At 51.9% G+C, this 27,845-nt stretch overlaps 13 protein-coding genes across 13 annotated transcripts; 10 read left to right on the forward strand and 3 right to left on the reverse strand.

Moving 5' to 3' along the window:
* Window positions 1-826: 826 nt before the first annotated feature.
* On the forward strand, window positions 827-2,156 carry N7468_006380 (proteasome regulatory particle base subunit RPT6; the record flags this gene model as incomplete). The annotated part of the gene is made up of 3 exons (XM_058475676.1): window positions 827-1,061; window positions 1,147-1,822; window positions 1,898-2,156. The coding sequence occupies 3 exons, from the start codon at window positions 827-829 to the stop codon at window positions 2,154-2,156; spliced, it is 1,170 nt and encodes a 389-aa protein (XP_058328566.1).
* Window positions 2,157-3,969: 1,813 nt separating this feature from the next.
* N7468_006381 (uncharacterized protein) lies at window positions 3,970-5,559 on the forward strand (the record flags this gene model as incomplete). Its single annotated transcript, XM_058475677.1, has 1 exon — window positions 3,970-5,559. The coding sequence occupies one exon, from the start codon at window positions 3,970-3,972 to the stop codon at window positions 5,557-5,559; it is 1,590 nt and encodes a 529-aa protein (XP_058328567.1).
* A 376-nt stretch (window positions 5,560-5,935) lies between these two features.
* Window positions 5,936-8,320, forward strand: N7468_006382 (putative ubiquitin fusion degradation protein (Ufd1); the record flags this gene model as incomplete). The annotated part of the gene is made up of 1 exon (XM_058475678.1): window positions 5,936-8,320. The coding sequence occupies one exon, from the start codon at window positions 5,936-5,938 to the stop codon at window positions 8,318-8,320; it is 2,385 nt and encodes a 794-aa protein (XP_058328568.1).
* A 277-nt stretch (window positions 8,321-8,597) lies between these two features.
* N7468_006383 (transporter YIP1) lies at window positions 8,598-9,720 on the reverse strand (the record flags this gene model as incomplete). Its single annotated transcript, XM_058475679.1, has 2 exons — window positions 8,598-9,203; window positions 9,370-9,720. 2 exons carry the CDS (start codon window positions 9,718-9,720, stop codon window positions 8,598-8,600), a joined length of 957 nt encoding a protein of 318 aa, XP_058328569.1.
* Window positions 9,721-10,205: 485 nt separating this feature from the next.
* Window positions 10,206-12,058, reverse strand: sam50 (SAM complex subunit SAM50; the record flags this gene model as incomplete). The annotated part of the gene is made up of 4 exons (XM_058475680.1): window positions 10,206-11,416; window positions 11,482-11,665; window positions 11,795-11,911; window positions 11,969-12,058. 4 exons carry the CDS (start codon window positions 12,056-12,058, stop codon window positions 10,206-10,208), a joined length of 1,602 nt encoding a protein of 533 aa, XP_058328570.1.
* Window positions 12,059-12,267: 209 nt separating this feature from the next.
* On the forward strand, window positions 12,268-13,211 carry N7468_006385 (ubiquitin-conjugating enzyme E2; the record flags this gene model as incomplete). Its single annotated transcript, XM_058475681.1, has 3 exons — window positions 12,268-12,294; window positions 12,353-12,432; window positions 12,488-13,211. The coding sequence occupies 3 exons, from the start codon at window positions 12,268-12,270 to the stop codon at window positions 13,209-13,211; spliced, it is 831 nt and encodes a 276-aa protein (XP_058328571.1).
* Window positions 13,212-13,924: 713 nt separating this feature from the next.
* Window positions 13,925-15,843, forward strand: N7468_006386 (uncharacterized protein; the record flags this gene model as incomplete). The annotated part of the gene is made up of 4 exons (XM_058475682.1): window positions 13,925-14,435; window positions 14,495-14,814; window positions 14,878-15,002; window positions 15,072-15,843. Coding segments are annotated over 4 exons (1,728 nt in total), but the record flags the coding sequence as incomplete, so codon positions are not given.
* A 341-nt stretch (window positions 15,844-16,184) lies between these two features.
* Window positions 16,185-17,288, forward strand: N7468_006387 (holocytochrome c synthase CYC3; the record flags this gene model as incomplete). The annotated part of the gene is made up of 3 exons (XM_058475683.1): window positions 16,185-16,262; window positions 16,319-16,977; window positions 17,039-17,288. 3 exons carry the CDS (start codon window positions 16,185-16,187, stop codon window positions 17,286-17,288), a joined length of 987 nt encoding a protein of 328 aa, XP_058328573.1.
* A 399-nt stretch (window positions 17,289-17,687) lies between these two features.
* N7468_006388 (ABC1 kinase family protein) lies at window positions 17,688-19,838 on the reverse strand (the record flags this gene model as incomplete). The annotated part of the gene is made up of 3 exons (XM_058475684.1): window positions 17,688-17,877; window positions 17,934-19,273; window positions 19,338-19,838. The coding sequence occupies 3 exons, from the start codon at window positions 19,836-19,838 to the stop codon at window positions 17,688-17,690; spliced, it is 2,031 nt and encodes a 676-aa protein (XP_058328574.1).
* A 1,634-nt stretch (window positions 19,839-21,472) lies between these two features.
* On the forward strand, window positions 21,473-22,772 carry N7468_006389 (uncharacterized protein; the record flags this gene model as incomplete). The annotated part of the gene is made up of 2 exons (XM_058475685.1): window positions 21,473-21,787; window positions 21,846-22,772. 2 exons carry the CDS (start codon window positions 21,473-21,475, stop codon window positions 22,770-22,772), a joined length of 1,242 nt encoding a protein of 413 aa, XP_058328575.1.
* A 754-nt stretch (window positions 22,773-23,526) lies between these two features.
* N7468_006390 (uncharacterized protein) lies at window positions 23,527-24,388 on the forward strand (the record flags this gene model as incomplete). The annotated part of the gene is made up of 3 exons (XM_058475686.1): window positions 23,527-23,646; window positions 23,710-23,905; window positions 23,970-24,388. 3 exons carry the CDS (start codon window positions 23,527-23,529, stop codon window positions 24,386-24,388), a joined length of 735 nt encoding a protein of 244 aa, XP_058328576.1.
* Window positions 24,389-24,890: 502 nt separating this feature from the next.
* On the forward strand, window positions 24,891-26,295 carry N7468_006391 (thermophilic desulfurizing enzyme family protein; the record flags this gene model as incomplete). The annotated part of the gene is made up of 3 exons (XM_058475687.1): window positions 24,891-25,183; window positions 25,245-25,718; window positions 25,782-26,295. 3 exons carry the CDS (start codon window positions 24,891-24,893, stop codon window positions 26,293-26,295), a joined length of 1,281 nt encoding a protein of 426 aa, XP_058328577.1.
* A 367-nt stretch (window positions 26,296-26,662) lies between these two features.
* Window positions 26,663-27,636, forward strand: N7468_006392 (xanthine phosphoribosyltransferase; the record flags this gene model as incomplete). The annotated part of the gene is made up of 5 exons (XM_058475688.1): window positions 26,663-26,695; window positions 26,828-26,934; window positions 27,037-27,349; window positions 27,416-27,528; window positions 27,588-27,636. The coding sequence occupies 5 exons, from the start codon at window positions 26,663-26,665 to the stop codon at window positions 27,634-27,636; spliced, it is 615 nt and encodes a 204-aa protein (XP_058328578.1).
* Between the last annotated feature and the right edge of the window lie 209 nt (window positions 27,637-27,845).

The following is a 27,845-nucleotide window of genomic DNA, read 5'->3' on the forward strand; positions in this document are numbered from 1 at the left end:
ACAACTGTATCGCTTCCCCTTGTTACACAGGCAAAATTTTTCCATTCTCAGTCATACCGTAGGTTCTCCGGAGAGAAGGCGTTGATCTACCAGCAGGTAGCGATGACCCAGTAGCAGAGTCCACATTTGCTGTCCTTGAAGCCTCGTTGGCGTCGGGAGCCTCGGGTTTACCCTTATTATTTCCCATGATGAATGCAACACCTGCGCAAGTCGGAAGTAAAGAAAAAACAAACACAAAATAAGCGGATCAATCAACCCCACTCCAAGAAGTAGTAGAGAAGGTCAAAGCTCAACCACAAGCCAGCGCCAAGTGCTTAGCTGGAACAGAGCAAAAGAACACCGCTCATGCGCATGGCATCAGCCGAGAGAAAAATCAACGCTGCAGGCTGCGGGTGATACCACCGCCGCGTGGAGAGCTTGCAAACGGTCGACCCGTGATCTTCAACAGGCTGGGCCAGGATGTAAACCAATCACAGCCTTGGGATATGCCCGCGTGGATCTGAGGTCCCCCAGCTCTATCTGATGACGTAAGGCATGTTAGATGACCCGTGGACCCAGGCCTGTATCTGGTGCCTGTTTTATAAGGCGACAAGGTGTCGTACTTAGTCATCTTGTTCCCGCAGCTTCGAAGCTGCCCAGCGGTGATGCTCCAGCTCCGATGTGAGGCGCCTGTCTACACGCCTTCTCTTCCTGTTGTCCGCCATCATCTCATTGGCACATTCGATTTGCATCTAATACATTCCAGTCAGCCCTCTTGATTCCTTCCGACGAGACACCACGAAGCCTGTGGACCTATCCTCTCCCCGGATAGCGTCACTCTTCCAACATGGCGCTGGACAGTTATTACCGCAATAAGATTGAGGGCATGAAGCTCGAGATCATCCAAGGCCAGGCGATACTAAGACGATTAGAAGCACAACGCAATGACTACAACTCTCGGGTTCGTCTGTTGCGGGAGGAGCTCGGCTTACTCCAACAGCCTGGCTCGTACGTGGGTGAGGTGGTCAAAGTCATGAGCACGAAGAAGGTGCTTGTGAAAGTACATCCGGAAGGAAAATACGGTACGTAAACGGAGCTACATGGGACTTTCAAGGTGTCAATCCTTCTGGCCAGTGAGAGCCCTGCTAACGCTTCCTCGATACACAGTGGTGGATATTGCAGATGGCGTGGACGTGGCCAAGCTCACCGTCGGCAAGCGAGTTGCCCTCCTCTCGGATTCATACAAGCTGGAAAAGATGCTGCCCTCTTCCGTCGACCCTCTGGTATCGCTCATGATGGTGGAGAAGGTTCCCGACAGCACATACGACATGATCGGTGGTTTGGACCAGCAGATCAAAGAGATCAAGGAAGTCATCGAACTTGGTCTTAAGCATCCAGAACTGTTTGAGTCACTCGGTATCGCGCAACCGAAGGGTGTTCTTCTCTACGGTCCCCCAGGTACTGGTAAAACGTTGCTGGCTCGAGCTGTGGCTCATCATACCGCGTGTCGGTTTATTCGTGTAAGCGGCTCAGAGTTGGTGCAGAAGTATATCGGCGAGGGCAGTCGCATGGTGCGAGAACTCTTTGTGATGGCACGAGAGCATGCTCCAAGCATCATCTTTATGGACGAAATTGATAGTATTGGTTCCAGTCGGATAGACTCTGCTGGAGGCGGTGATTCTGAAGTGCAACGAACCATGTTGGAGCTGCTGAACCAGCTGGACGGTTTCGAGCCCACCAAAAACATCAAAATTATTATGGCGACCAATCGATTGGACATCTTGGATCCGGCCTTGCTGCGGCCCGGGCGAATTGACCGAAAGATCGAATTCCCCCCACCTTCGTTAGTTTACCCAGCGGATTACACCCCCACTGTTTTGTTTTCCTAATTATACTAACATGATTGCTTTGCTACCAGGGTCGAAGCGCGTGCCGATATCCTGCGCATCCATTCCCGCTCGATGAATCTGACCCGAGGTATCAACTTGACCAAGATTGCCGAGAAAATGAACGGATGCTCCGGAGCGGAGCTTAAGGGTGTCTGCACGGAGGCAGGTATGTACGCTCTCCGTGAGCGACGAGTGCACGTCACACAGGAGGACTTCGACTTGGCCACTGCCAAGATCCTCAACAAGCACGACGATAAGGAAGTTGCCGTGTCGAAGTTGTGGAAGTGAGGGGATTTGACAGGGAACCCCTGTGGGGGAAGATCAACCTGTATCGCTAGTTCTAATTCAATATTTGAACTATCACCTGGACTATCACCATTTCTTGACCGAGATGTACTCTCTGTAAGCTGATTGACCTCAGCCAAGCTTGCCAATAGTAATCCACAAGCAAGCGGTTTCAATAACTTCCCTTGGCAAGCTGCCGCGGGCACGAATTGGGAAACCAAGAGTTTTTGATGCAACTTGTCCGAGTGAAGGGGGCTAGAAAATATGTAGCCTAAGGTCTTGGCCGTCACCCCCTGAGGTCTTGGCCCCTTGAGGCCGACGTGCATCATAGTCCCCCGAGCTGGGCGAGACTTGGAAAACAGGAGAGACGTAAATAACTGAGAGGGGGCCAAGAGGTTACTGATAACTACATATTGACGAGATATCCTTGCGCAACGGCAGCTCCGGGCCCCAGGACCATGAGCATCAACATGCTTGAAATCAGGCCTCCGTCCTCCGAATGTGTTGCATTTCAGATCGACGCTTGGCGCGGATCTTCCGTAGAGAGCCTACTTTCCTTGGCAGTCTGAAACTGAACCTCTGCAGCTTATTGAGTGTTATGGTCACATTCCCTCCCGCTTCGCGTCAGGGGGCTGACCTTTGGAGATTGCGATGGATCGTATCCATACCTAGCGTGCTTCTAAAGGCCGGTGACGGAGCCCCATCTGCTGTCCAGTGGACATTTTACGAACTCCTCGAAGCGGAAACGATAGCCCGAGATGATACGATCTTCACCACACGTACATCCAAGCAGCGGCTCAAGCCTATTGGACCACGACACGAAGGTCCCGTCTCACCATTGCCACCATGTAGCCCCCCATGGGCTAAGCCAGTGCTAAATTTCCATTTATTCCATTCGAGAACAAAGTGGGGCAGCGCTAAAAAGAAGCGCGTGACCTGCGGATCAGTGGGGGCAGTTGACAGAGTCCGGTTAATACTGTGTACATATGAACAGTACTCGGTACATACTAGTATGTAGTGTCAGCTCTTGGCGAGGGAGTGGGGTACTCAGTACTCAATGGGTACCTACTTATCCTTCTGTTTTTGCCGGGATACCTGGCATTTGTCCGGTGACCTTCAAGTATCCCCCCAGTACCCAGTACTCCCCCTTACTTGGCCCTTCTCCCAGCCTCAAAAGACAGATGGACCCGCCTCATCCGACTCCCCGGTGTATGTTTTTGGAACTGGACGGGATTCCTTTTAAAGATTTTTCTGATTTGGCGATTTGGTTCCCCGAGTCCATTGAGGGGACCTCGTATAATTGGTAAGTTATCTCTGTATTCTTAACGATTTATCATACATTCCTCTTATGATAAGCTGGCGATCTCGATGAAAGACTTCTTTGCCAAGAGATCCACACTCTTATACTCCTAATTCCACCCCTTTATCCTTACTTTAATTGTTCTACTCCGTAGATAGAAATAATATATCGCGGTCCAAGTCCCTGTGGTTTCCTGATCTGACTCCCCCCGCGATCGGACCTGAATGTAACAGACGTTCATGTCCGAACGTTGACCGACACTTTTCTGCTGATTCTGTGCAATCTATGGTGCCATCAGCAAATTACTCAATGGAATAATTCAATCCTTCCCAACATTCCCCACTCCGAATCTCCACCCCACCAGAGCTTCATTGGCCCTATCTTTTGTCCTGTGCAGCTCTACACGTTTGGCTCTTGCCCCCGCTCTTCCCGCAGATATATCTTGACATATATCCCGATTCCCTTGTTCGGTGGATCCTCCTTCTTTCCGTACAGAGTACTCAAGATAGCCGGGTGATGTCTGACCTGTGGGTTTCTTTGATGAACGCGATTGATCCCAACACTGAAGCCATGCCTGCTGTCCTCCAATCAACCATCAACCTCTTGGAATCCGAGCTCATCAAAGCCCGGGCTGCCCTCCATGAGGTTCAGCCACATCCCTCCTTCACACGCCTTGGAGATGAAATCACCGTTGGAGCTATGGCTTCCTATCGCCAGAATCTCATCGACCGCGCCCCGGATTTCTATAGCGCCCGTCGTTTGACCCCAAAGGAGATAGGACTTGAGCCTGTATTCTACAGATCGCCTACTGTTACAGTGATCCCCGAGGCCACGGCGCTCCCTGTAGCGACCTCACGCGCGCCTTTGGAGGATGTTCTCACCAATAGTTTGATTCTGGACCACATGGCACCTTATCTCTCGGTATCTTCATTGTTTGCCCTCGCCTCGACTTCGCGCCTACTGCATGATATGATCACTAAGACGCCGTATGTTTTCCGGCATCTGGATCTGACCTGTTGTCGAGGTGCTCAGCACCCGGCGAAACACGAGGCCGATGATCTTCGGACAGAGGATGAGATATACTCCGCACCTCTGCGTCATATCTTCTCCAGTCTCGAGAATCGATTGATATTGCAAGATGTGCGCACCTTGGTCCTAGATGGCCTGACGGTGCCAGCCGACCTTGTGGCCGACATCATTCTCACTGATCGTTTCAGTGTGAACATCCTCTCCATCCGCGAGTGTCGCCACCTTAATGAACGAAAACTGATGCAAGTCATCCAACATGCCGTGCGTCCTACTCGTCCAGCGGGCACCCCACGAGTCAAGGGTATCTACCACTTCTCTCCTGTGCACAGCCCGCCACGAGTTCCCGTGCGCCGTCGTTATCGTGAATGGTGGAGTTCGCGCGTGGGATCTTCTCGAAGCTCAAGCCAAAGTTCATCTAGCGCCTCCTCTGATAACGAAGAAGATCCCCAGCTGCCCAAGCCCGTGCAGAATGAATGGTACAGCCCCTCGGGCAAGATGTTCAAACACAGCATCGAGGACGGGTGGGCGCAGACGTTGCAGAAATGCGAAGGTATCATTGCCTTTGATGCTGTACTTTGCCGGGGGCTTCGACATGATATCAATGCGTATTCCATGGACGAAGGGAGTGCCCCACTAGAGGCACCCCTTCTCACTCCTGCGATAGCTACTGTAGCCCTGGGACCTCGAGGCTGTGACGGGTGTCACAGTTCTCCCGAAGGGCCAGCTATCTGGGGACAATCCCCTGATGAACAGTTCCCTTTGCTGGGCCCAATCCCACTACACCTGTCGAGCATCGCCGCAGCAAAGCGACCGGAGCAAATTCCTGGAAGACACCCTTGCCTGATTGCTCGATGTACAGACTGCTTGACAGATAGATGGTGCAACAGGTGCAACAAATGGTTCTGCTCCAACTGCCTCCCGAACCCGCAGCACCTGCAAGCAAATTTGACGCCTCACCAGACTGCAGTGCGTCACGGCCATGGTCCCATGGCTGCCACTGCTAGACCAGTAAACCGAGAGGTACGTTTCCCCGAGATGCTTCCCAGTAAATGCCTTTCGACTCACATTTTCGTCTAGCGTCTGCAGAAAGGTGTTAGCAGAGACTGCTGGGAATGTGGCCCAACTGTGAGTAGCAACCCGAGCTCGTGAAACTGGGATGTTTCTAACTTCCATCGCCAAGTGTGCCTCGTGTAAGCTGGACTGTCAGTACACTTGCCAAAGCTGCCGAGGCGACTATTGCATCGAGCACAATGAAGGGTGCTCTGCGACCATGGTAAGCATAAGCAGCCTTTTCCCAACGATATCGGATCCAACTGACCAAACCAAAGTGCGACTGGTGCAACACCAGCTCTCGCCACCGCATTCGAGCCTGAAGTATTGGAACCAAGTGAGATGATTTCTAAGCAGGGAGTTTGCGGCGTTTTGATTATTAGTCTTTGTATTTTAGGTAGAGATGTGGGGGTGGCCGAGGCTTCCAGAACTTCTCAGCTCCACCTTAACTTCTGCAATGCCACTCTTCTCTTTCCCTTCCTACCATGGAGGGAAATACTCTAACTTGGTCGGCCCAGCTGGCTGTAACTCCTCCAAAAAGAGCCCCCCCCGCCTGCCTGGTGATAAAATTGTACTCCCTCAATCCGCCTTAGAGCAGCTCTTAGCTGCTGCCCCGCTCCAAGCGGTCTCCACGAACCCGCGCGTACATACCAGCTCCTTCGACCCTTTCAACCCTCATACATTTGCCGCTGAATCTATCGCACGCCAGCAGGTCGAGCATCGCCAGCAGCAGCTCCCCCACCCTCTGACATTTCGCATCGTGAACCCCGAGAATGGACGCTTTGTGTATGCAGGGATCCGCGAGTTCTCCGCCGCAGAGAACGAAGTGATATTAAGTGCGTTGCTTAAAGAGTCGCTTGGGATCCAGGATACCTCATTCCAGCCCGAAGACCTTGCGATTAGCGACACAGACGTGGTCTACTCAGGACAGCCTTCAGACTCGAATCCCTCCGTAACCGTGCACGCAAAACAACTGCCCAAAGGCACGTACGTCCGATTGCGACCCCTGGAAGCTGGGTATGATCCTGAGGATTGGAAGGCTTTGTTGGAACGCCATCTTCGAGATAACTTTACCACTCTGACGGTCAATGAGCTGCTCACAGTCCCCGGGACTCGCAACGAGTCTTTCCGATTCTTAGTGGATAAACTGTATCCGGAAGGTGACGGCATTTGTGTGGTCGACACGGATCTCGAGGTCGACATCGTCGCACTATCAGAGGAACAAGCTCGAGAGACGTTACAAAAACGGTTGGAACGGGCAACTCGCGCACCAGGCACTGCTAATGGTAGTTCCGTCGGAGGCACTCTGACCTTGGGCGAAGAGGTAGCATCCCAGGTTATACCAGGAGAGTATGTGGACTATGAGCTCCGGGAGTGGATTCGAGAAGACACAGTACGACTCGAGATAGTTAGCGATGATCCTTCGGTTTGTCTCTTCGCGAGCCCGTTAAGCTCCCGCCAACAAGGCCGCCCTCGGACAGACATACATGTGTGGGGGCAGTTTCCTGGCCCGTCAACAAAGCGAATAATCATTCAGCCCACAAACATGGCTCTCGAAGGCGCAGAAGCTCTTTACATATCTGCCCATGCTAGTCCCATGTCCTTAGAATCCGAGCCTTCTGCGGCCCCCACCCAGAACCTACCGGTACAATACACCCTGCGAATATCGAAAGGCGAATCAAATGAAGAGCTGGAAACCGATGATTCTCACGAGCCCGGCGATGTTCAGTGCCAAAATTGCCGCCAATGGGTACCACAGCGGACATTGGTTCTGCACGAGAACTTCTGTCTGCGCAATAATATCTTTTGCCCCCAATGCCACAACGTCTTCCAAAAAAGATCCCCTGAGTGGCAAAGTCACTGGCATTGTCCCCATGATTCCTCGTATGGGAATGATGAGCCGAGCAAGACCGTTCATGATTCGATGTTCCATACCCCCCATGCCTGCGTCGACTGTGGATCCCAATTCGAAGGGCTTCCTGCTCTAGCACATCATCGAACTACTGACTGTCCGAAGAAACTCATTCTATGCCAATTCTGTCATCTTCTTGTGCCTCAACAGGGGGATTCAGATCCCGACTTGCTGGATCCAGAAGTCATGCTGTCCGGCCTCACTCCCCATGAACTCGTCGATGGGGGTCGAACTACCGATTGCCATCTCTGTGGCAAGATCATTCGACTACGAGACATGAAAACACATCTTCGCCATCATGATCTAGAGCGAGTTTCACGTCCACCGCCCCGTATCTGTCTGAATCAGAACTGCGGCCGTACCCTGTCTAGTGCGAGCAATAAATCCCTCGGTCTATGCAGTGTTTGCTTTGGTCCGTTATACGTCGATACGTACGATCCCGAGGGCAAGGCTCTCCGGCGGCGTATTGAGCGGCGTTATCTGTCCCAGATGATGAGCGGATGCGCGAAACCATGGTGCCAGAACAGATATTGCAAAAACGGGAAGCAAAAGAATAACCAGGCAGCTACTCCAGCTACTGGCCTAAGTGTTGCCGACATTATGAAAATCACTCGACCATTAGTGGAACCTATCAGTGTTCAACCAGAGACCCCGAACACCGCGCCTTTCTATTTCTGTACCGACGAACTTGGTCAGATTCGTCGTAATATCGCTGAGATGATATTCGCAGATAGCGCTGTCTCCGGTAAAGGGTATGACTTTGCCTGGTGTGTCGCTGGCGCTGAAGCAGCAGGCGGTGATTTGGACAAGGCCAGAGAATGGCTTGCTAAATGGGCTCCAACGCAAGAAGAGACCGCCAATCAGGAGAAACTATAGACCATCTACGACTTGAAAAGAGGGTTATTCTAATCAAGTAACGAATTTAATGATCGATAATGTATGACACAAGGCTGAATCTCGTAATATTCATGATTAAAATGCAAATGGAGCAGTCAGGGGGGGGCTTCTGGTCCCCTTCAAATATCCCTACCAAACTTTTGGTTACTGGGGAATACAACACTGAACAGCTCGACAGTAGGGACGCCTACTAGCAGGCAGAATGAAGAATCCATCACACATAGGGCTCAATGATAAAGTTGGAGTGCCTTTTAATCTAAGCAGCAGCACCAGTCCTCGCTGCGAGGGTGCCTGTGCCCCGTGAAGAGAAGATGCCCATGATACCGAAGACAACATAGAACAGAGCCAATGGATAAGCCACCAAACCGCGCATTCCACTCATACGAGCCACAGCGCAAAACATCCCAGACGAGCTGTAGGTGCACCAGCCCACCGCAGCGGTGGTCAGAAGATATCCAAACAATGTGTCCATGGGGATCAGGATACCAATGAGACTGGTGAGCACAAGAGGAAGGAAACAGTAACCCAGAACACTGGCAGAGCGGGGAAAGGTCAGGGTTGCAGAGAAATGTCCAGCGACTGAGGACCCGGACACGGATGGTTTGTGATGAGGGTTGTAGTTGGTAGGGTCGGCGGCATTGGGAGTGGATGCGGCGTCGAGAGCTGGCGACATAAGACTGAGGATTAAATGTAGTGCAACAGTGCCAAATACAGCAACACCATAGATGTAACCGTAGAAGACCTTGCCAGAGAGGAGGAGGAAGGTGCCGTAAAGTACGATGTATAGGAGAGCACCATAGAGATCGCTGTCATCCATCAGGTGGTTGTCGATGGATGCAAATGGGTTGAGGACGGTGAGAGTCTTGAGTTTGGAAAAGAAAAGAACATTAGTTGCTGGTTCTTAATGCCGCAGGATTCAGACAAAGCAGACGCATAATGTTGCAAGCGAACATGTTTGTCAACATGTTTAGTACTCAACAGCATTATACGGCCCTCTCCTTCAGATTACTTGCAAGCTGGTATCTCACCTTGGTACGAATATGCTCGAAATTGACACCTAGCTCCTCCAATAATGGGGGCTCTCCATCGTAGCCCTCCGTTCCAAACGCAGCCAACCAGCCTGTCCGCAAGCCACCTTGATCTCCCATTCTCCCACTCACACCTGCACTGGGAGATCCAAACCCACCATATCCACCGGATGGATAGGCCTGTGCTGTTGCTGGATTGGAGGTGCTGCCAAAACCTGCGCCATAGGACGCTTGCGATGGCGTTGTGTGGCCGGAGACCGAGCCGTAGGAAGAGGGGAAGAACTGGAGGTTCTGCGCAGAACCTTGGGGCGCATAGCCCTGCTGGGGCTGTTGGGGGTAATATTGAGCCATGGCCAAGATATGGCACAGGGAACAGTTGCTGCAACAGATCCGAGAGCGTAGGACGTAATGCAATCGTCTTAATGTGGAATTTGAGGGAGCTTGGAAGCTCCGATGTGTCCATTTGGCGGTCATAAGGGCCGCTGACTCAGCCCCGCAATGTGCACCTGGGCAACCCTGGAGCCCTGGACACTTTGAAGAAAGATAGAAAGGATATAAGGTCATTTCCCTAAAACATCCGAAGAGCTTGATATCTAATGGCTTCTTCACTCCTTCTATAGTATAGGCTCACCCACTCTCCTCCCCCTGGAGATCCGAGTCGAATACTGGTACGTTCCCATACATCTACAATGCGATTAGTAGTCCAACGATAACGAGTTTATTGACAATTGTATTATTGTAAGATTCAGTGATTATGTCGGGCATGTCCAAGACTGAGCTGAAGAGAGAGAATTTGAGCTGTTGAGACCGCTAAACTAGTAAGATACACGTATTGTCTAAAGGAAATTGATGCCAATCCCTAGCTGAAGACCCTTACGACCCTCTTCGCCCTTACGAATAGCAATTGGTAAGGAGAAGTTGAGTTCAAACCGAGCGACCGGGTGGGCGTACACGAGACCCAGGCCAGCTGCAACACTAGGCAGGCCGTTCTGCAGCTCTGAGAGAGTTGAGATCATTGCATCTTGGACTTCTCCACTAGTGGCGGGAGGTTTATTCTGGGATGTTTGTAGCGGCAGGAGTCGTCCCCCATTCACAAAGGCTTGCAATCGAACTGGCTTCTCGGCGCCCAGACGGGGCAGTGGAAGCAGAAGGTTTGCGCTTCCGGCAGCATAAACATCACCGCCGAGCGCATCAGACCCCTCGCGAGGACCCAAGCCGCATAGGCGGAACCCACGTACATCAGTAGGACCACCAAGAAGGAATCGATCATTGATACGAGAAAGCTGGGGCTGAGGCTTCGAGTCCACTCCTAGCGGGTACAGAATGCCGGCGCGGAAACCAGTGGTCAGGCTGATGCCACTGTCCCCTTTGATTCCTGGAATAGGGATTGGGACAGCACCCTGTGTTTCAATTTCTGACTTCCAAAAAGAGACATCTCCCTTCAATGGACCCCATCCGGCAAGCTCATTGAAGGCCTTCGCGTAGTAACCCCGTGCGGGCAACATGGGATTATCCCGCTTATCGTTTACCCAGCTGTGCGACACACTGCTCTTCACACTATCACCTGCATCAGCCCGCACAGAAGGAGATGCGTTCTCGCCGAGACCGGTGATCTGTCGCCAAGCACCGCTGTAGCTCAATTCGTGGTGATGACCAGATTGAGACAACCACCGAAGCTTGCCCCAGCCTCCCTTCAGCACTTCTTCGTGGCTTGCCCACGACTTTTGGGTCGCACTGGCAATTCCTCCGAGTTCGAAACGGAAGTTCGGATCGTAAAAGAGTGGGGTTTCAAAGGCGGCCTGATAAGCAGATCGTGTGCGAGTGCCCATGGAAGCGTTCACATTCAATGTTTCAGCACCACCGAATACATTGCGCCACAGGAGGTTGCCATAAGCTGAGCCTTCTGCATTGCCGAGATCGGTTCCAGTCTTGAGAAGCACACGGCTTTTCTCCCGAGCTGCGAAAATTACATCGACATTGCGAAGGTCGTCTAAGCCGTTGCTGTTGGAGGCATCGAGGTGAACAGAAATCGGCTGCTGGAACAGATCTAGAAGAAAGTTAGAAATAAACAAATACCATGCAATTGCACGATAGAGTGTTGGAGATACGGACCAAATTTTCCCAAGGTGTCTGCAGTAGCCGACACTTCCCGCAAGATATCGGATAAAGTTTGGGGACGGTCCTTAGCCTGCAAAAGTGGGCTGACGATGTGGTTTAAGAAGCCTCTGCGAGTGTTTGGAGCGCTGACGACTTGGACGGAGGACACGGTACAAGGTAGGGTTGAGTTTTGGTCGATCTGTTTAGAAACATGCGGTTAGCGGAGTATCCCAAGAGCTTCTGTAAACCATGAAAGGTGTCTGAGACAAAAATAGAATGGAATAGAACAAAACAGGAACCGACTTGTTTCAAGCTGCTCATGACATACCAGAAAGGAGAGATGCGATTGAGCTTTCTGGAGGATCGCTTGGGTTCGCTCGTTCAGGGCATTCTGCTGCTCTTCGGCGACCTTCGGGTCCTGGCGCTGCTGCAGGCGCTCGAAAATCTAGGTAGAGATTAGTTTGATATAGGACACAAAAGAAGCTCGAGGGCTAGTGCATACACCATCATCTCCAGAAGATAAAGGCGAAGCCATTGTAGCAGCTGCAATGGCACGACGCTTGCGAACGTTCAGAACAGCGTCACGTCGCATGCCCCGATTCGTTTGCCGCGGAAGTCGAGGCCCCCACGTGACTCGGTCCTATTCGCCGCAAATCGTCTCCATCTATTGTTTAACGTCTCGGTCTAGAAATCTACTCTGACTGTGACCCTTATTTTCCGGGCTCCTTTGTAAAACTCGAGAGAGTCTTCATATCACCCAACAGACGACGAATCTTTCTAGCTGCCCTCTCTGCAGCCAAGATGGCAACAAAGGCAGCCTTCAAGCGGGTAAGGACAACACTTATATCCAGAAGCCTGATACAGCGCAAACTGACGTCCTGCGCAGCTTACTCGCGAATACCAAAACATCCAGAAGAACCCGCCTCCATTTATCATCGCTCATCCTTCAGAGTCTAACATTCTTGAGTATGTTCTCGCTCACGAGATGACTACTTCATGCGCTTGAACTCATTGTCTTTAGGTGGCACTATATCCTAACTGGGCCTCCCGGGACTCCTTACGAGAATGGCCAATATTGGGGTACTTTGATATTCCCTCCCGAGTATCCCTTTGCGCCGCCAGCGATTCGCATGCACACCCCCAGCGGTCGATTTCAACCTTCTACACGGCTTTGTTTGAGCATCAGTGATTTCCACCCCAAGTCTTTCAACCCCGCCTGGGAGGTTTCAACGATCTTGATTGGGTTGCTGTCATTCATGACGAGCGAGGAAATGACGACGGGAAGTGTTAGTGCGTCAGAGGCGGAGCGCCGAGTGTTTGCTGCACGATCTCGATGGTGGAACTCCACCGGGGGCGGATCGCATGTCGTTGCCACGCCTGGGGTCGCGCGAACCTCAAAGGGAATCAATAATGTGAAGGCTGGCGATGGAGGACTAAAGTTCCGTACGGAATGGCCTGAGTTAGACCAACAGAACTGGGCGTGGATGAAGGAGCATCGCATCGACACCCACACGGGCCAGATCCTACCCGATCCCAACGCCCCTACTAAATGCTCACCGGAAACCAGTGCTCTCCGTCGACGTCCAAATGGAAGCACCCCTGGACTTGGAGCAGTAATGGAGGGAGGCCATGTAGCTCGGGAAGCCGGCCAAGGATGGGCCCGCCGTAATAGGGTCTGGATCGGGTTAGCGGTGCTTCTTGGGTATGCGTTACTCTCACGACTTGTGAGTGACGTTCAGGGATGAAGCGACTCGTAAGAGTGAAGCGTCTATGCTTCTCCTCTCTCTCCTTTTCTTGTTCAGGGTGGCGCGTGTTTCCCTTCTGACGCACTTGATCTATTGGCGGCATCTTCGGGCGCATATAAGATGGGTTTGTTGGCTCTCTTTTTTTTTTCTCTTTATTCTACTGATGGATTCAAGGAGCTTATTTTCCCCCACCTTGTTAGTGTACATGATTAATGCCACACTCTTTTATTCCTGTTCTCCAGAGGTGAAATTGGGCAGTCGGTCACACAATTACTGCCGGGTCGCCCCTAGTTGATAAATTATGGTTGCGGATCTGAATGGGGCTGGTGCTCCCATGCTCCCCCCGCATCGACAAACGTAAACTACTCCTTATTCTTCCTCGATCCCGTCATCTTTCCCAACCCCACCCGCTATCCCCAACTATATTGGCTTGGTTGAAGATCATTTCTCCCCTCGCACTGGCCTGCGGGCCTAAGAGATGGATCGTCATCTGCAGCCGTTGGGTGCTCGACCTTCCGATTCAGGTTCGTGCTCAAGTCTCCCGTACCTTCCCTAGCCGCAAGACCCACCAATCCCCATGCATCTGTGCGATGTTCGAGGCTTCCGAGAGAGCAAATGGGAGTCCACTCCTTTAGCCCGCGATCACCCCCCTCCAGGGGCAGGCTGGTCGAATCAAGACGCGCGGACAGCAGATACCACAATAAATATAAAGGATCCGTGCTAATTCCTCGGTCACAGAACCCCCTTCGAGACCTGCTCCGGCGCCAGATCGCCCGTCATTCACTTTCATCGACCATGATGACGACTTAACCTCGAAACGAATCAAGGATATCAATGCTCGCAAGGCTATTCGCTCCCACGTGATGCGCGATGTGCGACGGCGGGAGCGGCTCGCAGGAACTAAACGGACATCCAGGCGTGAGAACCGCGGCCAGAACTCAGCCACGAAGTCCAAATGCAAAGACGAGGTACCAGAAGAGCAATGTCTGGTTCTCAGATATTCTTCTTCTCAGTCTTCATTTTCGCCCGTAGGCTCTAGTTCGACCGCCTCCCTGTCTACCTCCAAGCACCGGCGCCGCCCGTCACGCTGGACCACTCACCCATTAGTCTTTCATTGGAATCCTAGTCCATATTCCTTGCCGACAGCATGGTTCTGCGATCCATTCTGCTCTCTGCCCGGGTCGGGGGAGCTACCCATGACTGTCGGTACCTTGGTTTACTATTGTACGTGGCAGTGGTACTACAAATTTCCCGCTTTATCACAATAGCTAACACGGATGCAGGGAAGAACACCTTTGTTCCGATGACATTCCCAAGTGGCCTGAAGAACTCACAGATACCAGAACTTGAGTTGATGGTCAGATCTTCTTTCTCGGATCCCGGAAGCTTCTTTGGTTTGATGACCATGTGCGCTGCACATCGAGCTGCCTTGGGGGTAGGTCCCTCGGATAGGACAGTTGCGACTGATTTGGTTGCCAATGACCAAGACTACTGTGTCATGAAGGGCAAGTCTATACGTGAAATGAATGTCAAAGTGCGAGATCCTGCACTGGCCTTAACTGATGAGGCATTTGATACCATTGTGAACCTCCTAACCGGATCAGTACGTGCTCCTGCATATTCTCAACCCTAGTAGGTTCCCCTTGACTAAGTCTTCGCAACAAAGTTGATTGCGGGCCAATTTGATGAAGCTCGTATCCACTTGACTGGCCTCAAACACATGGTGGACCTCCGAGGAGGCATTGCAGACGAAAGTATTCGCAGATCATCGATGCTATCTGCAATTCTAACGTATGGCCCTTGCTCCGGGTTCTGACCCAAACGATCCGCCAAACTATCCGAATCTAATCTCTTCCTTAGGAGCGATGTAAAAGCAGGTACTGGACTCATGACCAAACCTGTCTTCCCCTTGACTTGGGATGCACAACCCGTCCCCGCCGATATCCAACAGCGAATTAGGCCACCTGCTTCATCCCCGATTCGGAGAATTGGATCTGGATTCTGGGCCAATACTCTTCTTAGTCAACCACTCCTACGTATCTTGACTGTAATCCAAGACATGATTTTCTACAGTATTACTCTCCGAGCAGCGCCCCAGGCCATTGAGCAACGTGACCATGACTTCATTCACCTCCTGAACTGCGAGGCTGAACACCAATTGCTCAGTTACATCTATACCGATGATTCGGAGTCTTCTCAAACCCCCGAACCTGATCTTGAAATCCATCCTATTGAATCTGTCACGCGTGTGGCATCTATATGCTTTCTGAACCACCTCTTAATCGTGTCACCTCCTTCCTCGGGCCTTGGCCGAGCTCTAACAAAACACCTTGTTAAGGAAGTACGCAGATTCAAGATTAGTCTGCTTATGGAGCTGCCAAAAGAAAATACCGGGCTCTATGCCTGGTCCTTGTTCATTGGGGCTCAGGGTTCACTCGGTCACCCCGAGCGACGATTGTTTGTGGAGCGGCTGGCCCACGTTGCCATGCTATGTGGCTGGCAATCCTGGGAACAGGTATCTCGAATCCTAACAGACTACTACTTCATACCGGAAGCTCAAGGTCCTAGCTGGCAAATCATTTGGGATGAGGCAATGGCTGGATTCGTGGTCCCTGGAGATGCGATATCATGACTTGATTAATTGCTAGACTAAGGTCCTCTTACAAGGCGATGTATTGTTACTGTGGTGTAAGATTTATTGAGAGGGCGCGATTCCCGAATCATTGGAGCGTCGTTTCTTGGTCTCTTTTGGTTCCAACTCTTTTCTCCGTCCCAATATCCATTTCTATACTTCGGCACCACCCGGCACCAGAAGAATCACGTGCCCTGAATTGACTAGTTATCTTGTGCTTAGTCAACGGCGCGATTTTTGCTCCGGTCTTTTATCGCGAGGTCATTTGGTTTTGCTACTATATCGTTGTTTGGTGACATTACCTGGGTGATATTACCCTTTTGACGCAGAGACAAAGAAAGATGGGTTGGTTTTGGGCAGACTCACAGCCAAAGGCCCCAGTGGCACCTCATCCAACGTCCCCGAATGCAGCTATTCCGGTACGCTCAAAAGATGAGATACACTTCTCGCAGCCGCGACTGACCGGTATTGACAGCCAGGATGCCCGATGCACGAGCCTGGCTCTGGCTCATCTGCAGCGCCTGTAACTGCAGCGCCTCCAAGCGCCTGCCCCATGAACCGATCAACCGATTCCCCCTTCTATGTTCCACCAAAATCAGCCTCTCCACCTACTCCAGAGCCCGCCGCGCCGGCCAAATCCTCATCGACCCTGTCCAAGCTGAATCCGCTGAACTTCATGTTCGCATCTCTCTCGCAGGAACGCGCGCCCAACCAGACTGTGGACCTTGGCGTCGAGCGCGAAATATCTACTATCCCACGGGGCGATTCCGACCAAAACTGGGAATACCCATCACCTCAGCAGATGTACAATGCGATGCTGCGCAAGGGCCACACGGACACCCCTCAAGATGCGGTGGAGGCTATGGTGGCCGTTCACAACTTCTTGAATGAAGGTGCCTGGAACGAGATCGTCCGGTGGGAGCGCACCTTCGCAAAGGGCCTCCTGCCAGGATGGGAGAAGTGCCGTCGAGGCGAGGAAAATCTCAGCTACGATCTATACAAAGCGGAGATGACCGGTGCTGTCGATCCAGCATCTGAGCCACGTCTCATTCGCTTCCAGGGTCGACCAAAGGAGCTCACTCCTAAGGCTCGGATCCTGCAGACCTTGGGATGGATCTATCCCTCACAATTCGAGTATGTGCAACCGATACAAGCCGCCTCTCAGGTCTTGTGATAAACTAACCTCTGCTCGTAGAACAAAACCGCCTTTCGACCGTCATGACTGGTACGTTCAACGACAGACCCCCGCGGGTCCAAAGCAAGTACGTTATGTGATCGATTACTACTCGGGCCCTCCAGAGCCAACAGGCGAACCCGTCTTTTACCTTGACATTCGTCCTGCCTTAGATTCCCCTAGCGCTGCTGTTGAACGATTGATGCGATGGGGCGGTGATGTCTGGTGGCGCGCCAGTGGGGGCTCTGTTCGGGAACAGAACCGCTCCTAATTTTTTCTTTTTCTTGTTTGTATCTGGCTTCTTATGGCCTTCTCCACTCATACCTGTACATTTTAGATCTGGCATGGATATGGCGCTATTTTCAGTTGCTTTCACTGTGTACAACTTCATGAGATTGCGGTTGCTTTTCATTTCGACTTCTCCAAACTGTGTTCTTATTCTTTTCCTGCGCTTATTGGATTACTCGCCCCCGCATATGATAATGGAAGTGATGTCTGGCTTAAATGAGCAGCGTTTCGGTGGCCGTGTCGTATTCGACTAGAGATATTGATTACGTGTATCGTATGCGGGGAAAAAGTATGTACATGTAGGCCAGTTGTTCTATGCAAACGTGATCAAAGAATTGTCAAACCAGGGTAAAAGCTTTCAGAGAGAGAAGCGGTCTATGCATCAAAGGAAACTCAGATGTTCGGGGGAGAGTTGGTCATATTTGACGCAGTGCTCCACACTTTCAACGCTGGCCTGCAGCCATCCTCGAGCTTCCAAGCCAACCCAGACACGAAGCATTGAAGTATCGCCCGAGAGCACAGTTTGCAAGAAGGTAGAGCCCGAGCCGAGCTGTCGTAGGATGGGAAGCGCGCTAAGGGAAATCGGTTAGTTCTACTCTGCGAATCACAGATCGATATGGTGGCTTACCTCTTGAAAAGATCGAGGTCGGGGTTCAGGCTGCGCCCAATCCCCTCCAGAAGAAGACACGAGATTACCACATTAACAAAGTCTCCCTCGAAGCGAACGTGGTGGCTTCGAACCATGGTGAGAACCTCGCTGAGCACATCGCCGATCTTGATGTTCCCTAAGGCAAACGTACGTGACTTGATGCTCAGCACAAGGTGCTGCATTTTGAGTGCAAATATCTCGGGGTCGATCACCTCCTGAGGAGTTCGGCATCGTTCGACCATCAGTTGTCCAGCTCTGTAACCATCGAATTCCGCGATGGCTCTGAAAAGATCTAAGAAATTTCGCCGATTGGTCTCATTCAACTCTGTACAAAGACCAGTGTCGATGAAAATGAGCTGCGGGCGGTAGCCCTCGTCATTCAGTTGCGCTAGAGCTGCATCCCAAGCATCTTTGTTTCCGCTATAAGGCCGCAGTCTCGCGAGCACGGCTTCTGTTACATCCACTTCTGCTCGGGTTGGAGCATCAGTGGCCCGCGAATTCTTCTGTAGAGACAGGTCGAGCTCGCTTGGCTGGTAAAAGCGGACCATGATGTTGCCCGGATGCAGGTCTGCGTGGACAAAGTTGTCAATCAGCAGCATGTGCAGAAAAGCGTCAAGACCCTCGTTGGCGATCTCACGCTGATAGACGCCGCCGCCGATATCTAAGAAAGTGGCGAGCGGGATTCCTTGGGCGAATTCCTCGACGAGAACTTCACGAGTGGTATAGTCCAGGTATGGATATGGGAACCAGGCCGTGGACCGAGACTTGAACTTTTCACGGAATCTGACCAAGTTCGCGCCTTCGATGCGGAGATCTAGTTGGAGCTTCATCATTTCGCCAAATTGCTGGACCTCATCGGGAAACGAGAGCCAATGCATTGTTGGAATAGCATTGATCAAGGAGGCGAAGAAATGCATGATGCGCAAGTCCCGGTGGATGACTTTCTCGACCCGTGGGTGTAAGACTTTGATCGCCACATAAGAGGAAGGCACTCGCTGTGGCGAGCTTTTGACCAAGACGTCCACATTCTTCCGCATCTTCTCGCTCAATGTCACAGGTTCCTGGCCCAGTTCCTGGTAGGTCCCAGCCAGACTCGGCTTTAGTTTGGCCTTGTAGACCTGTGCGATGGCTCCAACACCCAGAGGTGTCTCCTGGAATTCCTCAAAGATATCCTCAAACGGTATTCCGTTGAATGCTTTCCGGATGATGCGCTTAGTCTCATGGAGGGAATGGGCCGGGGCGTGTGAATGGAGGGAAGACATGACAGTGCACATTTCGGGCGGGAAGATATCCGTACGCGATGCTGCCCATTGGCCCAGCTGGGAATCGCTGTATATTAGAATGGTTGCAGAGGATTGCAGGGCTCAGATACGGTCTAGTTACCTTGATAAACGCCGGCCCTGCACGCTCCATGGCTTTCACCAGGAATCGATACCACCACAACGTCCCCGAGCGCGTCCCATCCACAGTCCCCACCGAGCTTCCAATCCAAATTGCTGGCACCGTCACAATGACAGGAGCAAATATCACCACTAGGTGTAAGAACCGGAAACCAGTCGCAATGGGGTCGTAGACATAATGATAGAAGAAAATCGAAAATGACTGCCAAAGTCGCGAGAGCCCTCTAGCATCTGGCGACACGGTTCTCCGGATTTCTTCTCGGGAGGCCTCTAACATTTGCATTTCACCGGTCTTCCCATCGGAGTCCTCCACTAGTTTCAGAAAGGCCGCCGGCGCCAATGCTGCTACGAGAACCCCACCGATTATGGGAGTTCGCCGTGGCGCGGAGAGTTTGGAGGGTGTACGCCATGGTGAAAAGAAACGCTGGGGCTGGCGCTGGAGCCCACGTCTAAGGCAGAAACGGCCAAGGAGGACCGCCCTCATGGTTGATTTGGCATGGAGAGGACTCAGAGGACCCAAGACGAGGAGGATGGGCCGCGGCGCGATTCCGGAACGATAACCTGATAACACGCACGTGTAGGTGACGTCATCAAGTATACGGAATCATCTGTGTGATCCCGTCATCATACTTGGTAATCATACTTGGTAATAGGATCAATATTGCTTGGATACAAGGATGTGATGGTTTCGGGGCCTTGGCTGAGTAAGTTCTAAGCGCGCAAGTCCATATTGCGTTGTTGACTATGCTCTCCTTCTGGGTCATTGATCCCTGGAGTATGGGTTCTGTTGTTTCGAAGCATACAGGAGTGCCAGGAATGAATCGTCCCCAATTGGAAGCAAGATTGGTTAAAATAGCCATACGGCTAGTATACACTAGCATGCCCCAAGTCCAAGATGACCTGCTAAGACGTCTCCACATTCGGAGGCGGAGAATCCTCCGCATGGAACGAACAAGTTGGGGTATCCTCCTTAATTCCATTTCAAAAAACAGATTACAGCGCGGCTGGAATTAGATTTTGCATCACATCTGGGGCTACCAGCTTGACTCAAGCTTCTCGGGCAACCTCGTCTCAGACCCTCAAAGCAGCTGAAGCTCGGTCCAGGTTATAAGGATGACAACAGTGCCAGCAGTGCCGATCCCAGCACTAATATCTCTCCAAACGTAAACGGTCCATACTGCTGTCCTGTTCATGGGTAATGCTACCGCTGCCGCCCGTGGTCTTCTGCACTCACTCTGGGGAGCTATGCTGCCCGAAGGGTGGAAAGATGGATTCGGAAATGACGCTACATCCACCGCGGCAAGTTGGACAGATCTTGATCAAGGTGGCTTGCCTGGACTGGGTTTGTTTACCAGCTTCAATCACCCATGGGGAAGAGCTGCGGCATACGTTCCTGACAGAATGGGCGGCAGGGCTGCGTCCAGCGAACGGCCCTGGAGGCTTTAGATACAAAATTTGGATTTCGGCACCAGCTGCAGCATTGACATGGGGCTTCACAGTGCCAGCGCACAGTTCCAAGATTTGCAACTGGCTCGGGGCAAGCTCTGTCAGTCGAATGGCAGCTTCACTCCACTTCTCTTCATGTCAAGATTGGAGCTGTCGCTGGAACAAAGGGGACTGACCAATTTGGTAACCAGGTTACCGAAGGGAACCAGACTATAAACGTCTCGTGTTAAAATAGTTCTGGCGAATTCAGACAGGAGACGGACTCAGCATTGTATTGATTTTATTTTGGGTTTCGCCTACAATCACAGCCGATCATTCCCATTGAGGTGATCCTCGAAGACTTCCGGATTCAGACGCCAGCACGTCTCCACATTCCAGTCCACATTCTTCTTGGATCCCTTACGACATGTGTTACTAGTGCTGAACCCGGTAGCTTCGATGCACTGACTCTTCCAATGGATGGCAGATCGCTGATCTGTCTGGCCGTTTTGAACTGGCAGCATCTGGCCACGGGGGATTGTTGTCCCCCGCAAACGGGGATCTAAGACTTCATTGAGCGATGGCGATTACTAGTCTTGTAGAATTAAAGAGCCCCGACCTGCCCAATGTAACTTCAACCAGTCTTGTGCTGCAGAATCGCCCTCACCCCCACTGGCTTGTGGATTGCTCATCATGGGTCGTATTTCAGAGATTCGGGACGTCGAGTCGCACGAGGGCCAGACGCGCTCGGTGTGGCGTGACTGGGCATCCATAGTGATAGGGAGCACAGTTGGATACATGTGTCTCATCCTGATCATTGTGGGCTACTTTCATCCGTCTCTGCTGCCCGTGAACCCGGTCGCGTTGCTCTTCAACAAAGAAGTGTCTCCATTCTTTGCATTTTCCCAAGGCGCAGGGTACTTCCCCAAGCCTGATGGTTTCCAGATCATCGCTTTGGTGCCTTTCACCTACTTTGAGCGTACAGAGATTCTGGACTGTTACTTGCGAGTAAGTTGGATACTTCTTCCACCGTTCATCAAATTGCCATCCTAACGTATTCCCCAAGAGAAACCTGGTCCAGAATCATGGATTTCTTGACAAAGTAGTCTTCATTCCTCAGACCGACGATAAAGCCAGTCTGGAATGGCTGTATTCGATCGTTTCTAGGACCGAAGAATATGCCATTGCTCCTTCAGGCCATGAGATGGATTGGAAGATCGCGCATGGTGATAACATGTATATCCGTATCGACGGTGATACTGTGTTTATGGAAGATCATACAATCCCCACGATCGTGAAGACTAAACTCGACAATCCTGACACCTTGATGGTCTCTGCCAACGTCATCAATGAAGGAGCCTTAGCCGCACTTCACAGTCACCCCGGGGTTGCTCTTCCTTACCTTCCAGAACTATACCACGTCGAGCAGCCATCCCGTTCTAAATCCCAACTTCGTCATGATTGGCGAGCCTCCAGTCTTCCTACTTGGGAAGGACCTGCAAGCTTCCGGGTGCGAAAGGGATTCCAGCCTCCCTTTGAGGGCCACCGCTGGTTATTGCCGGCGGAACCTCGATCGGATCGGGACCCCATATCAGCCTCCATCTACACCCAGCTTGGACCCAATATGACCGACTGGACAGTCGCAGCGCAGCAGCATTATTCTTTCCTACGCCATCTAGAGTCCAAGGATCTCGCTCGCTACAAATTCCCTTTATGGGTCGACCCGGCCGAGCCCACCAGCAAGAACTTCGGATGCTTCTGGGGCAAAGACGCAGGCGTTCTCCGCCGTATCTTCGAGCATGAATTGGGCAGCGAAGAACTCCTTCGGAGCTGGACAGATGCAGATGGGAACAAGCCTCGTATCACCATCGATGGGAAGGGATTAGCGTCGCACTACTCGGCCTCTCAGGGCGCGTCCGGCCTAGACGCGACCGACCTTGTGGACCGGTATCGGGCCTATGCACAGGAGAGGGTTTGTCGAGACACGCGCTAGCCCTCGGGGTCCGACTCGGTGTCGATCAGATACCAATAGTAGAAGTATATACGCATCATTTTTTTTGGTATTCGCACATATTCGCACTAGTTCAATCTCATTTTGAAGCTTCTCAAGAACCGCATCAATAGTTCAGAAAGTAAAGACTCTAAACCGTACCCAGGAAGCATATATAAGAAGGCAAGCCCACGCTTTCTCGTTCGAATACTATGACTTTGGAGCTAGCAGATTCGAAAGGGTCCTCCAATTCGTAGGTAAGTCTACGAAAGTAGACAGCTAATGGGCGAGGCCCGATTTACTCGAGTTGGCCAGGCTCTCGGCCGAAAACTTTAAGCTTAAAGATGGGATCGCATGAAATCATAGAATGGAACAGTGGGGGAGATGCACCATTCTAGGATTGAAGACCAAGCCCAAGCACCTCATCGTGTAGCGGATGGCCTCATTAGCATACCCCACAAGCCCTCTTCTCTCTGCCGATCAAGTGGAGCATCCGGGGCTCCTACTTGCTAAGGCCGACACGATCCCCTGGTTCGACTAGAGCAGCGCATGAACATGTAGATCCCTCACGGCACAGTAATAGGGAATGGCTCTGTCGCGGGCCCAAGGGAGTTTGATGCGATGAAACTCAGCTATGATGCGATAGGTTGCTTGGTGGAGCGACGTATATAATATCACGCACGGCCCTGAACGAAGTCCAACTTGAAGGGTTTCCTCTCGCTCTTGTCTCTTGTCTTTCCACTTCGAGTCCTGCAGGATGTCTTCAGGGTCTCACGACGGCGCCAATGGCGGCGAGAAAGCTGCTCCGCTCGATCTCGAGCGACAGAGCGATGTACCTCATGTTTTGTATGAGGCTCCCAAGTCTCTTGGTGCCGGGGTAAGTCACTAGTATGATAATGGCAAGGGGGCGCCCGTGGCTGATCTATGGAATTACTTCTAGTCTGCGCTGGCCTTGGGGGCTTTCGGAACGACCCTGACGACTCTCTCGCTGAGTTTGATGGAATGGCGCGGCGTGACCACCGAGAACGTCTTTGTCGCCAACTTCTTCTTCATCGCAGCCTTTGGGCTCGTGATCACCGCCCAATGGGAACTGTCAATTGGCAACGGATTTTCGTATACGGTTTTCAGTGCTTTTGGTAAGGGCTTGCAAATTGAAGATCTAGATCACGTCCTCCGCCCATGCTTATCCGCGCGCCATAGGTCTTTTCTACGCGGGCTTTGGCGCTATCCTGACACCGGCTTTTGGGGTCGCTCAGGCATATGGTGGAAGCAGTACTGCAGAGTATAATAATGCGGTGGGCTTCTTTATGATCCTGTGGACGGTGTTCGTATTCACATTCCTCATCGCATCGCTGCCCAGCAACATTGCGTACATCTTGGTGTTCTTGTTTGTGGACTTGGGATTCTTGATGGTTGCTGCAAGCTACTTTGCCCTAGCAGATGGCCACGCTGCATCTTCGCTGGCTCTGAAGAAATCCGGGGGCGTCTTTTGCTTTCTGGCCGGGTTGATAGGCTGGTACATTGTGTTCCATCTGCTTCTTCAGGACTCACTTCTGGACATCCCACTGGGCGACACGTCGCAATATTTCGCAAAGAAGAAGAGGCACAGGGCTCAGTAGATTGCGTGCTAAGGGTCCTGCCCCATCGCAGTAAATACGAACCGGGAGAAGATAATGGGGCTGAGTGGAGCGACAAACTCGATATAGTAGCTGAGGACTTCCCTAGGGGTCAATAATGCCATGATCTGCACAATATGCACAAAAATTGGGCGACCGTCCGTTTAGCGCAAATCTCGTAATTTTTAGAGTCTGGTCTAGCTGGGCAGTCCCCTCGAAGACGTGCTCGTGCTCCACCTCTCCGGCGGGGACGATCTGTATTCGCGTCGATCAAATAACGACATCGGCCACGAAAGTGACGAAGCGTTTGCAATACATGTCGGCCGAGTTAACGCCCTACTGGGAGCAGCTAGCTGGTAGCACACCTATCACACCACATGGCATCATTTAGGTCGATGGAAAGGTGTGATCGCCAAGTACGAGATATAAGCCACCTCTGCCCGCATGGACAGAGCTCGAACCCTATACAACCCTGAACCAAAGCAAAAAAAAAAATTCCCTCAGAATGGCAAGCAGTATCCCAGCTACAGACCCCGCGGTGTATGCTTCCTATCAAGCGAAATGGGCTGCGCTCCCGGACACTGCAGATGCGTGGTTAGCTCGGGCGCGCGAGGTAGCCGACGTCCTGGCACAGGACGCCGCTCAACGGGACCAAGAGAACAAGTCACCACGCGCCGAGGTTGCGCTTCTCAAGCACTCTGGCTTGCTTAAGGTCCTTGGGCCTAAGAAGTATGGTGGTGGCGAACAGCCTTGGTCGGTAGGTTACCAGACTATTCGCGAAGTCGCGAAGGCAGACGGGTAAGTCAAAGATCGAGCCAGGGGTGATGTGGGAGATATTCGCTAATATATCCTTGGAAAGCTCAATTGGAATGCTTCTGGGCTATCACCTTCTCTGGTCGACCACTGCTAATGTGGTTGGGACCCCCGAACAAATCGAACGCACTCACGAGACGATCATCAAGAACAATTATTTTGTCGGCGGAGCTGTAAACCCGCGCGACAGCGATCTGAAAATCACTGCAGAAGGGGACCATATCGTGTTCAATGGCCAAAAGTTCTTCAACACCGGTGGTGTCGTCTCTGACCTAACAGTCCTTGAAGGTGTCCTGGAGGGCACCGATGGTCATATCTTTGCCCTCGTGCCAACCGTGCAGCCTGGAATCAAGTTCGCCCACAATTGGCACAACATCGGTCTGCGGCTGACCGAGTCTGGTGGTGTCAAGATCGAGAATGTTCGAGCTCCCTGGAGCGATGCTCTCGGCTGGGACCCTAGTACCAAGAAGCCCAGGGACGATATTTTACAGATTCCTTTTGCTTCTCTGTTGTTACCAACGTAGGTTCCGCCTCCTACGAGAAGTAATGGTATCGCAGTAGCTAACCCGATTGGCCATTTTAGTATTCAGCTTGTGTTCAGCAACTTCTACTTGGGTATTGGCATCGGTGCGCTCGAGTTTGCCGCGAAATACACCAAGCAGCACACCCGTGCCTGGCCCTTTGGCGGAGACAACAAGGACTCCGCCACTGAAGAATTCTACGTCCTCGAGAGATACGGCAACTTTTTCGCTCACCTGCGGGCTGCGGAAGCCTTAGCCGACCGGGCTGGCGAGAAGGCGTCCGAAGTGTATAACCAGTACGGCGCCAACCGAGCCGCTCTCACAGCCGAAGCGCGTGGAGAATTGGCCGAGTGGGTCGCTAGTGTCAAGGTAGTCACAACTGACACTGGACTCCGCGTGACCTCTGGAGTATTCGAAGTCACTGGAGCCCGCGCAACCTCGTTGAAGGTGGGACTTGATCGGTTCTGGCGCGACATCCGCACACACACCCTGCATGATCCCGTGGCGTATAAGAATCGGGAACAGGGACGGTATGCGCTCCTGCATGAGTACCCCGCGCCTTCATGGTACACCTAAGCGGGGCTACCCTTAATTAAATCAGATCCTTCTTGACGCTACTTCCTATACCATCCATTATGTGATCAAGGCTATGTTCTAGGCTTTAAGAATGCGTGGCAATTGAAGACATATAGTTGGTTTCCCCATAGCCGGTAGCTGTCAAATGTATGCGGTACTCGGCGATAAGCGCCCCGCGCCCGATAACAACGCTTGCCCCCCAATTTTTTCTCTTCTTTTTTTTTCGTGGGCGCAAGATCCATTTAGAGATCCCTCTTCTTTTTGGAGTCCTTACTCTCCTTTCCCTTCGGCAAGGCAATCTGACCCCACCCGGTCAGCATCTCACCCTCAGTATTTCAAAGGCCTAGCCCTGTCCTCAACCGCCAAGATGCCTCAGAAAGTCTATGTCACTTACAATCAGGTACGGGATCTCGTGCCCCATACTTCCCAGGCCGACGATCAAGTCACACTCGGCGACCCTCTTCAGGGATCTCTCGTGCTGTAAACGTCGTCTGGTCATTGCTGAACAGGTGGCATCTAACCTTGTGATTAGGTGCACAAGCTCTGTCAGACTTCGGCAGAGTCGATCTTGAAGGAGTTCCACCCTAACCTGATGATCGCGATCGGCGGTGGCGGCTATGTTCCTGCGCGCATTCTCCGGTAAGCCTCCATCTAACGCCTGCTAAGATACCTGTGCCTTTGGGTAAAGCAGATCCCGAAAGAACTCGGAGCATGTTTCTAATCGGTTATTTCCCCTCACAGATCTTTCCTCAAGCGCCCTGGCGACCCCAACATCCCCATCCAGGCGATCGGGTTGTCCCTCTACGAGGACCTCGGCCGCGGTGACGCCGAGGAGGTCCCCGGAACTAAGGTGACCCGCACACAATGGCTGGACTTGAGTTCACTGGAGATGGCCAACCTGATTGGCAAGAATATCCTAATTGTGGACGAGGTTGACGACACCCGTACCACTTTGGAGTACGCCGTGCGCGAGTTGGAGAAGGACGTACAGATTGCTCAGAAGCAGCTTGGCCGTGAGGGCGAAAAGACCAACTTTTTCATCTTTGTTCTGCACGTGAGTCAACCTTCGCGCTAGCAATTCTTTTGATATTCGAAGTTCCTTACTGACCTTGTCCAATAGAACAAGAACAAACAGAAGAAGGGTGTGCTGCCTACCGACATGATGGAGGGTGGTCGCTACCACGCCTCGGTCACCACCGACGATGTTTGGATCTGCTATCCCTGGGAAGCTAAGTATGTTTCTCGTCAGCCCTTTCCTGCAGTTGCGTAAGCAAGAATCTAATGTCATACAGGGACATTGACGAGCACGACCGCCTCGCCAAGGAGAACCCGCTTGTTTGAGACTCTTGGACCGGTGTTGCATAGAGGTGAAAATCCTCCGTGGCGCTTTCGGTACGCAGTTGGCATTTAGAGCCAGAAAAAAAAAAGACTCCTGGCGCTTCACTAGACCCGGATAATAATGTTACGATAAACATGATCAACTCTAGAAGAGAAGAATAAAAAAAGAGGAGCTCTTCAGAGATAAAGTGGCGCATTGCTCAAAGGGTATC

This window comes from Penicillium chermesinum (genome assembly GCF_028974085.1).
Source record: "Penicillium chermesinum strain IBT 19713 chromosome Unknown utg000005l:1.0-4115287.0:1.0-4118363.0, whole genome shotgun sequence".
NCBI lineage: Eukaryota > Fungi > Ascomycota > Eurotiomycetes > Eurotiales > Aspergillaceae > Penicillium > Penicillium chermesinum.